General features: G+C 39.7%; 1 protein-coding gene across 6 annotated transcripts in view; it reads right to left on the bottom strand.

The window, feature by feature from the left end:
* Positions 1-12313: 12313 nt before the first annotated feature.
* Positions 12314-18836, bottom strand: part of sanbr (SANT and BTB domain regulator of CSR) — a 286180-nt gene continuing 279657 nt past the window's right edge. For all 6 annotated transcript variants that reach the window (XM_060830959.1, XM_060830958.1, XM_060830957.1 and 3 more), the window contains one exon: positions 12314-12489. In XM_060830959.1, coding sequence (XP_060686942.1) covers positions 12453-12489 — 37 coding nt within the window. In that variant the 3' untranslated portion in view covers positions 12314-12452. The remainder of the gene's footprint in view (positions 12490-18836) is intronic.

The following is an 18836-nucleotide window of genomic DNA, read 5'->3' as shown; positions in this document are numbered from 1 at the left end:
CCCTCCTGGCACCTTCCCCTGCCACCACAGGAACTGCAAAAACTGCGCCTATACCTCCCCCCTTACCTCCGCCCAAGGCCCCAAAGGAGCTTCCCACATCCATCAAAGCTTCACCTGCACTTCCACACGTCATTTATTGTATCTATTGCTCCCGATGCGGTCTCCGCTACACTGGGGAGACTGGATGTCTTCTCATGGAGTGCTTTAGAGAACATCTCCACAACACCCGCACAGATCAACCCCACCACCCCGTGGCTGAACATTTCAACTCTCCCTCCCACTCTGCCGAGGACATGCAGGTCCTGGACCTCCTCCATCACCACTTAACTTACCACCTGACGCCTGGAGGAAGAAAGCCTTATCTTCCACCTTGGAACCCTCCAACCCCAGGGCATCAATGTGGACTCCACCAGTTTCCTCATTTCCCCTCCCCCCACCTTATCCCAGTTCCAACCTTCGAGCTCAGCACTGTCCTTATGACCTGTCCCACCTGTCAATCTGCCTTCCCACCTATCCGCTCCACCCTTCTCTCCAATCTATCACCTTTAACCCCACCTCCATCCATCTATTGCACTCTCAGCTACCTTCTCCCCATACCTCACTCCCCTCCCAATTATCTCTCCACCCCGGAGGCTCCCAGCCTCATTCCTGATGAAGGGCTCCAGCCCGATACATCGATTTTCTTGCTCCTTGGATGCTGCCTGACCTCCTATGCCTTTCCGGCAACACACTCGCAATTCTGATCTCCAGCATCTACAGACCTCACTGTCTCCTCACTTCAGATGTTAGTCCAGTAAACTCTGAACTGCTTCTAATGCATTAACATCATACTGTAAATACAATGATGAGGATTGTACACAGTGCTCCAAATGCAGTCTCACCAATATCTTGTACAACTGAAGCATAACTTCCTTACTGGTGCATTCAATTTCCTCTTGCAATAAGGCATAACATACTATTAGCTTTCCTGATTATTTGTTGTTCCTGCATATTAACCTTCAGTGATTCACACACCAGGACATCCCACTGTCTCAGCATCTCAGAACTCTGCAACCTCTCACCATTTATAACTTGCTTCTTTTTATTCTCTCTGCCAAATTGGACAATTTCACACTGCCCCACATTGGGCAAAGGTTTAGCAAATGGCGTACACTCACTTAACCTATCTGTATCAATTTGTAAGCTCCATGTGTCCTCTTCACAACTCATTTTCTTACCTATTTTTATGTTGTCATGGTTTTATGGAAAGCAAATCACACTAGACAAATTTAGTTGAGATTTTTAGGGTGCAAGTTGTAAAGGGGAGAAAGTAGATGTAGCATACTCTTCCCCACCAAATTCTTCTGTTTCCCTCCCATTTACTCTCGTACGTAATAAACCTCAGTATCATTAACAAATTTGTCAAAGAATTAAAGATATATATAGGTAATATATCTCATTTTTATTCAGTTATAATGGCACAATTAAAATGATTAACTTTTTTAATTATATTAACTTTTGGATGTAGAGTGAACAATGTGCAATAAGTACCAATAGAATTAGTACCGGTCTGAATGAATGAATGAATCAATATGTGCTGTCGTAAACCAAGTGGGCTAAGTAGAATTATGAATGAATGAATGAATGAATGAATGGAGATGCAATATAGTAAACAAAGCACGCTGAGTAGAAATACTGGTATGAATGAATGAATGCGATTTCTTTTAAGTGGGTTAATGGGAACATGCAGTTTCCTTTGTAGGACGTTTACAATGCAATGTGATAGAGTCGAGTTTTACATGAGATGTATGGAAAATACAAGACTTTTTGGCCAAAAGTAAAGGGTTGACTTTTAAAGATTGACTTTTACATGAATATATATGATATTTTAATCAGGCAGATATTACCCTTTTACTGCATCTCAGATCTCAAACTCAGATTTAAATGTAACAATTGACACAGTGTTCATCATGATAGCATCCATAGCATTTTCATATTTTCATGCCTGCTTTGCCAGTTTCTGGTCACATGCAACATTAACTAGGGATTCCACATTAATTTGTAAATAATTCATTACCTCAGTTACTTCAAATTTTCCTAGCTCCTAGTTTGCTGAGTGTTCCTTTGTTGTGTTGAAACTTTTCTCTCTTCTTTACAACATGCATCTCTCTTTCCCATTCTCTGCTCTTTTATTTGCTCCCAACTCCCTTGCTGCTTTTCCATTTCCCTATCACACTTATGGCCTTCCTGTCTCCCAGATTACTTTTCAGCCTTCTTCTTACACCTCAACACTTTGTGACTCACATTACTGTCTACCTGTTCACTAAAGACGTGGCTCCTAAACTCCCCTCCCAGCATTGGTAAAACAGCGGCGTGCTCCTTACTCTGGCATTTGGTCCCAACTTTAATCCCTTGACTCTAGCAATCCCTCTCCAAGCCCCTCACAGGCTTTCGGCTCCTTAATTTTCTCTGATTGTTTGCACTTGAGTAAATTTCCTCAGGTGACTTGGACATCTTCCCACTAACCCCATGTACTTTGAACACTGCTGTCAGGTTAGGTAAGTAACAGATGGAATTTAACTCTGTTAAGTGTCAGGTGACCCACTTCAGAAGAAGTAACATAACAAGGGAGTACTTAATGAATGGCAGGACTCTCGGAAGCTCAGAGGAATAGAGAGATTTAAAGTGCTTGTCACAGATCCTTGAAGGCAGATCACATTAATAGGATAGTTAAGAAGGCATTAGGGACACTTGTTTTTAAATCAGTTGAGGCATAGAATATAAGAGCAGAGAAGTTAAGTGGGTCAGATTTTGGCTACGCCAGAGCTGGAATAATTTGTGGAGTTCTTGTCTCCACACTGTAGGAAGGATGTGATTGTATAGATATGGTGTAGAGATTCACCAGGATGTTACTTGGGATGCAGCATCTTTGCTATGAAGAGAGGGTGTTTTCTTTGGAGCAGAGAAGGTTGAGAAGGGACCTGACGGAAGTTTGTAAGATTATGAGGGACATGAAAGAGGTGGGAAGTAGCTGTTCATCTTAATTGAAGGACCAATAAAAAGGGGCCACATTTTAGAAGTAGACTTGGGAAAACAAAAGGTTATAGGGGTTTGGAAAGCACTGCCTGCCATGGATAACCTGACATTTAAAAAGGTGCTTGGATGAGCATTTAAAATGTCATACCATGAAAGTCTATGAGCCTTGAGCTGCAAAGTGGAACTAGTGTAGAAAAGATGTATTTTGGCAATACACAGCCATTTTATTCCAAGACATTTTTGGCTTTTTGCTCTCAATGACAAAGTTCAAGGTTTTTAATATTTAAATTTTCATCAACCAATTTAAAACTTTACATTTTGCATCATTGTGACATGACAAAAATACAAACTCTTTCTGCAGCCCTCATGAAGATGAGCAGCAGTTTCCAGCAGACGTATCAAGGGTCATGTCTAGTGATCAGGCAAATGGCTAAATTACTTTATGAACCTTCAAAAGGAGGCTACAGAACATTATAAATTTAGGCAGTTGAAAATCTTCATATGCTTACACCAGAATTCTATATTTACTTCATTCATTGATATTGCAATATGGTTTGGATCAGGTTGCTTTTACATGTCTATACTGTAAGATTGCCTCCAACAGTGTGTTTCATGAGTTTATTTGTTAAAAGTATACAGATTGAGAGACATAATTCAGCATCCCTATTTCAAAAGATGAAAAATGATCCAAATTGATATGCATAGTTGGAAAAAGGTACATGTTGTCAATTTGATAATTATAGCAATAAGGCAAACATAATTTACAAGCTTCATTGTAACACTTTGGAGGTTTAACAACTCGTCTTAATCTAGTGATCCTATACCCATCTGGAGAAGGGTTATTCTTGTTTGCATCGGTTTGACAACTTGGCTATGTTGTTGTTGGTTGATGTCACTTCACATCACTTGCAATTATTATTGTCAGAGTGTTTTTCCCGACTGTATACAATGGTCTGCAACAGCTTCTGTTCCTTTGCAATGTAGCACTATCAGTAATGTCTTCATATGATCTTTGCTGGTATCCAAGTAATTATATTTGTAATTTTGATTCCCTGCCCAAAGTACAGTTTTGATAGCTTTACCTATATCATGTACCTCTTTTTCAAAACACAGAGGAGAATGACTATCCTTAGATGAGGAGAAATGTCTTCACCCAGAGTGTCAAACCTGTGGAATTCTATGCCACATTATCGATTCAGCAAACTGAAACTGAAAATAATGCTCACTGTGTCAACAATGGACACACTCATTATACTGTCAAATTATCAAAGAATGCGAAATTGAGAGTAATCTATCACAAAGATGTCATCTATCCATGGACTATGAAAAGATTTGTTGTTCCTTTCATCCAAAGAGTCGATGAGACATCATGTGGCTGCAGAGCTTCCTTCTGCTCCTGGAGTTATGTTTGGCTTGCTTCTCATGCATTTACTTCTTGTGAATAGCCTGATTCATCCCTAGTAAGTATACAGGTTCAAGTACTAACCATCTTATTTGATACCCAACATGCATGTTATGCATCTTAACACCTTCCTTGTTGCCTTGTTGTAGTGTTTCCCTGGTTTTGTTCTGAGTCTTTGGGACAGAACAGATTTCACACATTGTAATGGACCAGGCCAGACCCCTCAAAAGATTTCAAGAAGGTAGCCCTGACCCTAATGTTGCGAGCTGTTATAAGCAGCTGTAAAGTGGATATTCCAGGAGAGAATCAGCTGGTCAAACCACTTCTTTTTAAACAGAATTTATTTACAAGATTACTGAATGAAACACAAACAGATAACAGAATACCAAATAACTTAACCTATCCGAAAACCAACAGATCAACCCAATTTAATGATGTTGTTCCAAATACTTGCAACAGTCCCCACAAACACCCCTTGACACAAAAGGTAAAATCAAACACAAGTTATAGGATAGAAGTCAGAGAGAATACCAGCCTTAACCTGCTTCTGGGTCCAGCAGCTTTTCCACATTACTGCTTAAGAAAAACAGAGCAAAGCTGAACTGGAAGAAATGGCCACACCCCTTTCATTGTACAAGTGTTTTTTTAAAACTTGAAAGCCTCTGCCTGAGGCAGTAACCGTTAGCTATTATCAAATTGGCCCCAAAACCCTTCAGCTTCCAGACTTTTCGGAGTCTGTGTTGGTTACGCCCTCACTTTAAAAATAAACAAAGACTGCATAACCTTGTTAAAGGAGCAGCTTCATCGTGTCCCATGCTTCACAAATACCCAGAAAAGCTGGATGGCTTTTGGGTAAAAAAAACAAACAGCATCTATTATAGATTTTATTGGTTTAGAGCACTTTGCTGACCATAAACAAAGCATTAATTGAACGAAAGGTTGTAATTGTTTTTGGCTGGCTACTGTGGCCTAATATTAAATTCATCTTCAAGTAATGTCTCATTAATATGGCCCTTTATTTTGCACAAATGGTTTTACTTGCTGTAGAGGTTCTCTTTATTTTATTCATTTGTGGGTTGTAACTGTCACTGACTGAACCAGAATTTAATTGTCCATGCCTAGAAGATATTGGGTGAGTGGCCTTCTAGATGCACAATATCATCCGTGGTTTAAAGGATGCTTAAGGAATGGCAATATATTTCCAAGTAAGGATAGTGAGTGGCGAGCAGGTGAACCTGCAGGTGGTAATGTTTCTATGTATCTTCTACCCTTGTCCTTCAAGATGATGGTGACTGTGGGTTTGCACGATGCTGTTTAAGGAATCTTCAGAACCCTGAAGATGGTTGAGTTTAAGACTCTGTTCTAAAGAACTGCAAAGATGTCCTGGAGCTGAGATGATTGATTTCCAATGACCACAACCATCCACATTTGTGCTCGGCATGACTGTAACCAGGGCAGAGTTTCTCCCAGTTCCCACTGACACATGTTCCCAAGGCTTGCTGCTATGATGGTCAAATCCTGCCAAAGGATTAGTCTCTATTTCCAGATACTGGAATGTTGAAAATCCATTTTTATCCTAGTAAAGACCAGTTGCAGGGAACTGGTTAAAAAATAATTTGTATGAGAACCACAATCAGCTATAATGATATTTAGAATAATTTAAGCAGGTAGTTAGTTTTAATTCACACATTCACTAAAATAGGCCTCCACTAAATAGCTTGTCATAGCTATTATAAACCTTTTTATGGCACTACATATGGCATAATGAATATGGAATTGTTCTCCTGTTCTCACCAGTCACTTAATTTCATTTGGTCATATTTTTCTCATCACTTTTTCCTGCTCCTCCCTCTCTACATGCCCTCAGTCCTTTTAGAGAACTGGCACAGCAATGTTACGGCAGGAAAAGAGGTACTTCTCCAGGCCTTCAAAATCCTACTACCCATCATCCTTTCCCCTTAGAACTACCTATTAATATAATATATACTTTCCTGATCCTCTCTCAATGTTACATATAAATCGCGAGACTGCTCATATATCCACACCTAATTTTATATTGAGCTTTCCCTGAAGATGTTGAATCAGGTTTCAGTATTAATGGTATTTTATTGACCTGAATTAATAATATCACCAATAGGATGATCTTATTTTGGTATTCATGCTTTGGAACAGAAAAAAAAAGTTTATACTTACTATTTTTTGGAAAAGCATGATTAATATATCAACAATTGCAAATCAGAGCTATTGGAAAGGATAGTTCAGGTGGCACAATGAACACCAAACACTCTAATTTTCACCTGTGTCATTTTTGTGGTGAAACAGCCTTTCTCATGTGGTAAGATCCTGGCAGATGATCTCATACATAGTGTTGTTCCCACAATGTGTTTTGCAGAGTGTAGTACATAAAGTAAGAACAGAAAAACACAGTTTTTTTCTCCCCCAGAGTTCTCAATCTTGTCCCAATTCATTTATGACTTGGAGCCTCTGAGAATTGTGCAAACTGATATTAGTGATGATTATTTGTGCAAAATTACTCAAGGACTTCCCAATTCTTTCAGAATTTATCTTGCAAGTCACACCAATTCTCTCACAATATTAAAAACAGTCAGAGAAAAACTGATCAACTCTAACAAAGCAATTCAGATATTTCAAGCTATACTTTCAGAAGTGGTTACTTGTACAAAAATGAGCTTTTGTGTAGGTATCTTCTGTGATCCAGTTGCTCTCTAAAGTCTTAATGATGTGCAAACTAACTCAATTTTCCATACCTCCTTGTCTGACAGCATAATTCAGGAATGTAACAATTGTATCCCCATGCGATCTGGATAAGAGACTCATTTTCATGTGAGCCAACAATTGGCGAGATTAGCTTATACAAATAATTTTTAATTAAGGAAGCATTAGAGAAAGGTGGTTATGATTTATCTGTGTATCATGATTTGACATTCCATAGTTGGATAATAAACACCTTATGCCATCCTATGTAAATAATTCATATTGCTGACTTAAACCTTTAAAGCCCAGTTCCATTCTTCTATTTTATCCTTCATGTAAGCCTTTAACTGTTCTGTTGCCACTACCTTTCACAGTTCTGTTTATTTAAAAATCTGGTTGCAATGCAAGCACTTAGTTAACTGAGTATCTGAGTACAGAGGAGAATTGACAAAGTAATTTTAGCAATACACTTTGCTTCAAATAATTTCAAATAAATAGACTTTTACAATATGAATAAAAGTGAATGATCTTTGGAACGTCTAAGTATATTACATTATTTCAGAAGCAAATTTTAAATTTGATATCTAAATTCAAGTTTGTATTACACCAAGGCAATAAAATTGAATAATTTAGGTATAGCAAATATTTACAATTTGCATTAAGGTAATTTTTTTGCTTTCAATAGCTGCAATGATACATTCAACCATACGCTTTAATATGAAAAACTGAACGTTCTTGGGTTAAACCATTATGATATTAATTATGCACTTCTAGGAATGTCTGATTTGATCAATCACCCTTTGTGGAGAAATCCAACAATTTATTGTATATATTTCATTTAATCAATTTTACACAAGATTATATAATTTTACATTGGATTCTTAGAGCTATCAACTAGAAGAGACTCTTCTTAACATGAACTGAGTCTTGATTTAAGTCTAAGCTATGAGGGGAAACCAGTTTACTGAACTGCATTGCTACTTACTTCCAGTCCTCTTGAAAATGACCTTAGCTGTTCCTGTTCCAAAACAGAGCTTTAAGACAGCAGATTTTATAATCAAACTGAAAATTTATACAGTCGTTCTGTATCTGCAAAGGTTTTCAGGAATAGAACCCTTGCAGATGATGAAATTTGTGAATGCTCAAATCATTAAAAATAGGTTAGAAATTGCAGATATGCCAGTTTTGCCCATGGATGTTGATTTTTGTTAATATGTTTTTTGGCGCATATAAGTGAATGTGTGATTTGTGATTTCATGGATGGAGGATTTATAGAGTTATAGAGATGTACAGCACGGAAACAGACCCTACAATCCAACTCGTGAATGCCGATCAGATATCCTAACCTACCATAAATATTTTAGAGAATTCTTTCCAGAATCATAGAGCTGTTTGGTTAACATACAGTTCTACAACTTTAATGCAGGAAGGAGATGAGAGATAGAAATTATGATGAGACCCACATTGCAAAAAAACAAGAGGATTATCAAAAGTAGAATTCTACAGGAATAGAATCGTTGTACATTACACATCCTCTGCAGCTGAAAAAATAAACTTTCTTTAGGAAATCTCTATTTGAGTCTTGCATATACACTAGTTAAATATTTTTAAATTAATCTTACTGAAATTTTGATAAACAGACCCCAGATAATTTGACTGCCAACATGTGATGTGCATAATCAATTATATACCAGCTTACATACTTGCTTCAGAAGTGTCGCAAAACATGTATGAGAAAGGTGACTGAAAATACAAATATCAGGAGTGAACTGAGCTCTGGATAATGGACAGATGTACCATATAAAGAAGAAACTCGATTATTCACATACAGAGGAAGCTCGATTATCCAAATATCGGGTTATCTGAAGAAGATTTCAAGGTTCCACAAAAATGTTACATCAAAGATGTAAGTATATTCACTTTACCTGTACTAAGGAACATGTGAAAACGCTGGCAAAAACAAAGAAACACAAGCAGCTCAAGTATCAGTGAGTGGATATTTTTTAGGTAAGGGTTGGTATACAGCCCTTTGCAAAAGTAAGTCTTTTACATTATTCACAGCACTTTACCAGGCCTTTCATTAAAAAAAAGGCCAAGAACGTAAACGCATGCATGAGGCGGGGCTTTTGTCTTTCTATCGCGATACTGTGTTTCCAGAAACCGATACTGTAAATGGTCTTGCGATCGGAGATGCTGTTTGGAATCTTGTTTAATGCTGGAATTTCATGGTAAGGAGTTTAACCTGTAATTTGCAGACTGAAAAGATTAGTTTGTTTAAATGGCAGACTCATTAAAATTATTGATTTAAACAAATTCTCCGGTAGAGCACAGCATTAGATCAGTATGGCTTCTCCTGTTTAATCTAAAATCGATTATCTGAATCATCAATTATCCGAACGAAATGTTGTCCGCCTATCTTGTTTGGATAATCGAGGTTCCTCTGTATCGGATTATCCGGCATGATCGCAAGGTCTCGATGCTTGGTTAAACTATGTTATTCGGCATTCGGTTATCTGGAATTCAATTTAGTGAACCAAATACACCCCGCCCATGTCCTTTGGATAATCGAGGTTCCTCTGTATAGGGTTCATGAATCCATGTGATCAGAAAAGTCAAAGATGCAGTATCAGTTCTGTTCTGAGTTAGTTTGTGGTAGTTGGATCATTGGTAGCCCCATCATATACCACTTTTCTGGTAAATTCCACAATTGTGTAAATTTAAGATGAGGATTAGCTCTGCTATGATATTCCCACACTTAAATGGCTGAACATTTGTAGGAATACAACAAATGCTGGAGAACATGGCACGTCAGACAGTATCCATGGGGAGAGAGCACAAGTCTAGATGACTCTTCATCAGAGCTGAAGTGAATTGTAAATTGTAAGCATTTATACAATAGTTTGAAGGGGGGTGGTGGTGGGGTGTGGAGGGCTGGTGGAGAAAAGATATTGATAGTTCAGATTAAGTGATTGAATGTGAGAACAGCAGACTTGAAACTTGGGTGGGGGGCGAGTAGAGTGGATATGGTGGCTGAGAATGGAACAAGTAAAGCTAGAAGAAAGGAAAGAAATGGGAGAATATTCTATTGAAGAGTCATCTAGACTTAGAACATTAGCTTGCTCTCTCTCCATGGATAATGTCTGACCCACTGTGATCTCCAGCATTTGTTGTTTTCAGTATAGATTCTAAAATCTGTTCCTGCTTGAACATTTGTAGAGTTAGTTTCATAAATTCATGCATTTGGTTCGAATCATGCTATATTGTCATACTATAACCTCCAGGAAGAAAATGGATCAGATAAAAAGGATAACAGACTCAATTAATGCAATTACATTGTTCACATCCAGTCTATCAAGCATATCAGATTATCCACTGGACTTGCACTTGCTCCTGAGAGAAGCTTTGTCAACAATGCAGTTTGGAGAGAATAGGATACTCAAATATCAGCATCCTTCTTGCAAATCAAAGTATGCTAAGAAGATATACTAGCACTTCAAATGCATTTTAAAATTTGTTGCAATTCTGCAAAAAAATGAAAAGGTAGCAATCTGTTCATGCATGATACATAATACATAGAAGGTTTTTAAAAAAACCATGGTGAGTGCTTCTTACATATAATGCAGAATAATTCACGTAAACCTCAACACTGAAAACATCATGAAAGACTTTTTACATTGATGGAATGGTGGAATTTTAAAAACAAGACCAAAACAAACAATTAAATTAATTTGAGAAATTGCATAAATTAACTAATACTATATTTCACTGGGATACAGCAAGTTTGTTCAATATCAGGTGATTTGACAACTATGCCAAAATATTTGAAGTTTAGAAATAGATTGAATGACATCAGTCAAAATAAGCTTCAACATGACTCCTCAGTAGTTGTATTTATAATCTGTTTTAAAACATCACGATAGGTAAGTATCTTAAACTATTTAAATAACTAAACAAAATTATTGTTGTTGAATCAGTTTTGACAGAATAAAGAAAATAGACAGTTTATCAAAGCTGACATCTAAATGGAGTACTAAACTGGGCTTATGGATAAGCTCCAAAAAACATAAAGCTATTGTAATTGCTTTGCCCTCCTGATTGCTCAAATGAAACATTTTTGGTTTTCAGATAGTTTGATTGTGTTGATTTTCTGAAACACCATATTATTGAAAATTCTATGGTACCACAGCGTTTATTTTACATTTTATTGAGAAAGTCACTCTTCATTGTCAACCATGTAGTTTGTGTGTGAAGAAAATGTATACAGTAAGCGTGAATGCAAGTTTCACTTTAAGCAATCAACAAATATGCAACATAAAGCACGTTGTGTGGAAAGACAGCTGACTGCAATTCAAAACTCGATCTTAAAGTTCTTCGATTTACATCTCCATTATTTTCTAATCCTCTGCACTAAACAGTTTCATACTTATAGTGAGATAAATGAAGACAGCATGTATTCCTCCATGTATTTATTTTCATAACTTGTGAAAAATTGGTATCTAGTCTACTAGAAGCCCTTAAAAGGGTATAGACCTTATTACATTGTATAAGCTATTTCATTTTAAGTGCAGAATGTCAGAAATGGCTTTTTAAAATTCCCAAAAACTTATTTCAGAAATTACAGTACAAAATTGAATTCCAAAGAATTTAAAGTACCAATATTTAGATTTCATAAACTGAGATTGAAGTTTAAAATCAAAGAAGGATGTTATGAAAACAATCTCTCTATAAATAAAGGTTGAGATCATATCACTTCAAGGATATCTGGAATAGTACTACACAGCCACAAGAACCTTGGGTAGCTATAAACTAAGAATCCACTTTTCTAAATTCATGATGGCTGCTCACCAGTTTTCTCAAATTAAGATATTTTGTTTCAGGATCAGTTGTCCAGCAACTTAAGTTTCAGAATTTTGCAAGTTCAAGCTTTTTAATATTGAGTAATAGTAGGAGAATTACTAAATTGCAGTTCACAGTTCTAATAATTAATTCACTGTAGTTTTGGACAACCAGAAAAGCCACGTTGAAAGTAGGGAAAGGTACAAATTTATGACATAAATGTAATTAAGCTATCTGAACTAATCTGAATACTAATAGATGCAGAACAGCTAACATAATAAGTGGAATTAATGTGGTCTCATCTATCTGATATGGTTCAAGTATATACCACTGCAAAATTAGGAAAACCATCAGCTGATTGTACATGTATAGATATTTAATTATGCAAGTAAACATGCAGATTTAAATTATGGTGCAGTTCAGTATTTATCAATTAATCATCTCAAAAAATCAAAGAATCATCCTTGTTAGTTCTTGGAATCCACTATGTTGGACGCATCTGTGAAAAGCGAGCTTTGGACCTAGGTTCAAGAAAATAAAACAAATTCAGTCCATTTGTTATATGGCTCTGACATAAAGTTCTCTATTGCACTTCTTGGGCCTATTCAGGTTAGTCTCCTTTCTCAGCTGAAGGTACAAAAATAATAATTCACATGGTCAGAAGTGCAAACACTGTCAGATCACCTTTTCTCTTTCCTTACAAAGGAACTCTGCATTTCTGGCCCAAAACTTCTGAACTGAGCATCCTGTGCAATGCAGAGGGTACCTCGATTATCCTTGCAAAGTAAATTCATGAGGGAATCCAAAGCATGACCCTTCTTACCACAGTAAGTGCCATATTATAGATATAAAAGTCTAATAGACACTTTGACCAGCTATACAGGGAATGTAATTGGGTGAGGGTGGGATATCATATAGATAGGAGAGGACATTGGGTGACGGTTGGGTAACTGAAGAATATAGGGTGACAAATGGTAGGTCGGCTCAGGACAGGGGAAATATTCAGGTCACATTGCAGACTTTAGAGTGTAGTGATTGCAATGAGGTCAGTTAGGTGGTAGAGTGTGGTTAACAAACCAATGAGGGAACCCTGGCTGATAGATGATAAATAGTATATTTGGACCAGACTTTCCTAGGGATTCCATAATAGTCCAACCATCTTTCACTGTATAATGAGTGACGTACTCAGGGAGATCGGCAGTATAATAGTCCAATATATCGATGACATCCTCCTGGCTTCTGAATCCAAACCAAGACATCAGGAGGTGCTATACTTAATCCTGAAGCACTTGCAGGACAGAAGGTTAAATGCCAGCTGGAGAAAGCTCACATTGGGAAAACTAGAGTTCTTTACTTGGGACATTTAATTTCCCAAGGCATGAAAGAAATGCTTGCAGACAGGAAGCCAGCTATACAACAGATGCCATGGCCAGAGGCAGTCCATGGTATGAGAAAGGTCTTGGGCTTGTTTAATTACTGCAGAAACTTTGTCCCTGAGTTTGCCGAACTGGTCGAGCCCATACAACAATTGGTAATAGAGGGTAAACCTGCAATAGACCCCGTTGACTGGGGGCCGGAGCAAGACGACTCTTATACAAAACTGAAAGTGGAGTTAATCTCAGCACCAGGACTGGGATTACCAGATGCTAGTAAAGAATTCCACATTTACTGCAACAAAGAGGGAGGTTTTTATTAAGCAGTAGTAACCCAGCTTCATGGCGAACAAAGGTGACCTATAGGGTACTCTTATGCTGCTGAGGGTCCCATAGTGAATGGTGGTCCTGTAGTGAATGGTGGTCCTGTAGTGAATGGTAGTCCGGTAGTCAATGGTAGTCCTGTAGTCAATGGCTTGCCCAGATGTATGGCTGCTTTAGACGGTTCTGTGTGGGCTGTGAGGGTTAGTGAGCTTATTCTGATGACGGGGAATATAGTCTTGCATACCAAACACACCCTCGTAAAAATGTTAATTACAGGAAAATTACACACTGTTTATAACATAAGAAGGGCAAAATGGGAGGTTGTTCTTTTGCCACCAACTAAATCCATTACCATTGTACAAGATACCCAGGAAAACCCATGTATGTTAGGCGATGGTGAACCATGTGTGTGGGAATGTGGGCAATGAAGTAGAGGAAAGTAGGATAAAGGATGTGCCCATGGAGACACCAGATGAGACCTTGTTAGTGGTTGGTTTGCAGAAACATATAGATGGTTTTCCACGAACGGGATTGGCTGTAGTGAACGTGGAACTATGAATTGTCCAAACGGGTAGAATAAGGAAGAGGGTTAACATTTACACTGATAGAAGATGTGCATTCAGGATTGTCCATGATTACATGACCGTTTGGGGAAGACGGGGATTTGTCAACACGATGGGGCACCCCTGTCAGGCACGGGCAGATAATAAAGGTCTTACTGGAGGACAGTGAGCTCCCATCGGAGGCTGCAGTGTTGAAGGTCAAGGCGCACCAGAGAATCCCGAATGGCACATTTTCAAGGGGAACCAGTCTGCTGAGAAAGCTGCTCAATCAGCCCTAGAGACAGAAGACACCCATCCTTTGTCTGCCACCTTTTCTGAGCATGGCCCCACCATAAGCATTATCCAACTGCAAGCTGAAACCCAGGAGGGTGAATGCGCCAGGTGGAAGACACAAGGGGCCATGCCAGATGAGAAAGGTATCTGATAATTGAATGACAAGGTCCTGGCCCCCGCATGCATCCAATATCCTCTAATACAATTACACCATGGTGTTTCCAGTGTGGGGCATGATGCTATGACGACAAACATCGGGAAGGAATGGTGGCATGCAAGGGCAGAGATACAGCTCGATTCTGTCACAGCTGTGTGATGTTGGCCAGCACAACCCAGGCAGGCCCATTAAAATTAGAATAGGGTATCAGCCACGCCCAAATGGGAGCATGTACAGATAGATTTTATAGAAACTCTTCCCTAATCCCATGGGAAGATATATTGCCTTGTGATTATTGACCAATTCGCCAGGTGGCTCGAGGCCTACTCTACCCAGAACTGCTGAGCTAACACTGTTGCAAGGATTTTAGCTGAGTGATTCCCAGGTGGGGGCTGCTGACTCAGATTGAATTGGATCAGGGAACCCATTTTACTGGAAGAGATGTGAAAAACATATGTCAGCTGATGGGCAATAAATAGAAATTTCACATATCCTACCATGCACAAAATTCTGGCATGGCGGAGCAAATGAACAAAACTCTTCAAACCTCCCTTGCTAAGGTTATGCTGAACACTGACAAATGCTGGCCTGAGGTCCTTCCTGCTATACTCATGCGACTCTGGTCCACTAGAAAACCAATCGACTGGTTTGACCCCTTACGTGTTGATGACAGATAGGGCAATACAACTGCCCAAGTCCATCATCATGGGGAGTTCTGATGTTGGCCCTCTCCATGATAGAATACGTCAATATGTACTTGACCTAAGCACCCAGCTGAAGGAGATGTGGATAACAGTTAGGGACAAACAGGAAGGGCGGGATGAACAGAAGCAATTAGAGGATTGTCTGGATGTCCCATCGGTGGATAGTAAGGTTACGGTTAAGACTCTACCCTTAAACTTCGCTTCGGCCCTAAGTGGAATGGTCCCTATGAGGTTATCATTAGCGGTGACTATGCACCTGTATTAGCATGTGAGGGAAGGGGGTCTGGAAACACTGGTCACAACTAAGAAATATACAAGCACTCATTGATGATCTTCACTCTCTGCCTTCTTTTCAGACTGACACCTCTCAAGGCCTGCTGACGTTGTTTGTGTGTGCATAGTTGTTGCGAATGGACCAAGAGCATGGGCTGTTGTGTGGGGCTGTACGGCCTTTGGACCATTGTATAATTCAGTTCGGTAAGCTCCGGGATGTTTCTGTTTATTTTTGCCTTTGCCCTTTGCCTAGCAGCCATTGGAGAGGAGAACCAAAGGAATTGTGCTGACCGAGGTACTGCTCACCAGAGTAGGTACGGGTTATATATTAATACTTACCTATACATGTTCTATATGCGTGCGCAGCAAAGTAATATCTCTAAATGCTGGGTCTGTACTCAAATCCCTGCACACCCTAATGGGGGGGATTTCCCTGAGAATCATTCCATTTAATAAAACAGAAACCACGGTATGGTGATTGGACCAGGACTGATCCTCACAATTATCCTTTTTTTTGGGCAGGGGAAGGGGGGTAGGTCTGACAGAGAATCTCACGAGTCATTCATGCGAGGCCCTGAGAGGACCATTTATGCTGCCAAGTATAAGGTCACATGGGAGACCACGGGTTATAACATGTAAAACTATAAATGTTGGCTCCAGCCTCATTCCAACCTTTCGTATACATCCCCGGCTCTGTCCCTCACAAACACCACAGGTGAAGAAACACCCACAGGGACTATTTGTTTTAAATGTAATCACGTCAGGGTGGAATGCTGGAACCAGTGAACTTTCCCATTCCCTGCTCCTTACCCCGTCCAGCCGCCGAACGTTTCTTTCCAGAAATATTCTGAGCCTTGAATTTCTCAATATGACTACAGAGGAACCTTGATTATCCGAAGGAGATGGGTAGGCACTATTTCATTCGGATAATTGATTATTCGGTTAATTAATTCAATGCCTCTCTGCTGGGGCTCAGAGTTTTCTAAAGTTTCCTTTTTCCTCGATCTGCCTGTCTTGCTCCCTCTCTCTGTCTCAGAGTTTGTTTCTGAGCAGAGACACACTTGCATGTAAGGGACCTGCAGCATTGCTGAAGCCTTCAGCAAACACCACCCCTCCATCAGTTCAATGGGATTGACATTGCGAGCACTTGCTAAGTCCATTCCCTGCTCAGGAGACGAGGCAGCAGCACACCATGTGTGCGCCCCCCACCCCATCCAACACTGACTCGGCCGCCTTGCCGTCGTCTCTTTCAGCCCCCCCCCATCCTCCCCCAACCCTGTCCAACCCCACCCCCACCAACGCGCCCAGTCTACCCCCAATCTTGTCCAACTTCACCCCCACTGTCCCCCCCCATCCGCCTCATGCCCGCTCCATCTGCGTTGGCTCCCAAATATGCCCAGGATGTTTTCAGCAGCATTTCAGCAAGCCGTGTTTGTTTTTAATCATGGTAAATAGAAGACACAATCAGTTTATGTAATGTTTCTATCGGGACCTTGAGATTTTCTTCAGATAATTGACATTCGGATAATTGAGGTTCCTCTGTACAGGTAAAACGATCCCTCTGCCTTCATTCCAACACACACCTACTTTGATCCAATTGGTCCATCACTGAGACTGAGTAATTCTTTTTGATCGCCTTCACTACCTATGGGACCGCTAAGGCTGCTACAGAACTGATCAATATGGCCTTAACCTTAGAAAGGTTGGCTAATGAGATTGCTGATGGCTTTGCAGCCATTAGTATGGCCAGCTCTGAAGTGTCGGCTGAGATTGTTGCCACCTATACTGTTTGGCCTTTGATTATGTGCTAGTGGCACACAGTGCCACCTGAGCTGTTATCATCCCAGAATGCTGCACGTACATTCTGGACGCCTCGGACAATATAACTAACCTAGCAAATCACATCTGCCTGGAGGCTGATAAAATCTGGCAGGAAGGCAAACAGTTTCATGACTACAATCCCCCTGGGTGGCTAGGAATGGCTACAAGGTGTATCTTGGAGTTAGTATCTTTTGCATGCCTTCTTCATGTTCACTGTTATTGTCGATGCATTATTATAGCTGTCCTTACTGTAAAGTATTGACAGTGAGAATTATGCAGGGTGCTAGCCTCCACCCCCTTTCTGGTCCCACTGAAGATTATTGGACTTAGGTGGTCTGTTCATTCCCACATGTCTCCGATCACAAAGAGGGACTGAAAACAGAAACTAATTAAAGAATAAGTAATTAAACAAGAAATACTTGCAGAACACAATGACGTGTACGCCATTCCCGGAAAGTGCAAGTACTGCGTGCGCATGCACAGAACAAAGAAACCATCCTTTGCAGGCTTTTTTTGTACATGTCATCCAGACAATAAAACTGCTGTATCTGTTGTTCTGGGAGAGACGGCGTGGTCAAGTCCTGTGGTTAGGATCAGAATCACATTGCCCCTCTCAAAAGCTTTTGATTTAATAAATTTGATTGACTTGATTCTAAATTTAAGTTTTATTAATGTTACTACAACACTTGCAACAGTCGTCTTTGAGTTGGGGTTAGCATTTCTGGCATCATGTTATTATTTGGGAACTGTGACTTGTTTGAACCTGCTGAAGACTGGGCCCAGTATGTGGAAAGGATGCAGTATTTTTTCCAGCAAATGACATTGGGGCAGATGTAAACCAAGGAACAATTCACCCGACAGCTTGTGGATTATTCAGCTTTTTCAGTTATTAGGAGACTAATGTTTCCTGAGGCACTAGTTACTAAATCCTTTCAAGAGGTGACAAATTTACTGAAGTTATATTCTGACCCCAAGCCTTCTCTAATTCTGAGATGGTATCAATTTTACTGGGCAGTTCGAGAACCAGAGAAATGTTGGGGTTTTTGATGAGGTTTAGATGACTGGCAGAGGCACGTGACTTTGGTTTAACCCTTAATGAGATGCTGAGAGACCATTTGGCATGTGGGATTAATGATGTAACCGTGCAAAAGCACGTGGTAGCAGAAGCCCAATTGGACTTACAATTGAGAAAATGCAGCAAGTGGAGCATATGAGTTACAGGGTATGCTGTTGAATGTGGATACCCTCACCAGGCCAACTGACCTTGGGGGACACCACTTGAGTGAAGGCAATTACATAGCTTCACTCTGTGCTTATCCTGAATGGAAGGACTCTAGCTCTGCGCATAGCAAAATCCCTAGCCCCGGCCAAATGGTTAAT

This window comes from Hemiscyllium ocellatum, chromosome 10 (assembly GCF_020745735.1).
Source record: "Hemiscyllium ocellatum isolate sHemOce1 chromosome 10, sHemOce1.pat.X.cur, whole genome shotgun sequence".
NCBI classification, from domain to species: Eukaryota; Metazoa; Chordata; class Chondrichthyes; order Orectolobiformes; family Hemiscylliidae; genus Hemiscyllium; species Hemiscyllium ocellatum.
This window is presented reverse-complemented; position numbering and strand designations above follow the sequence as displayed.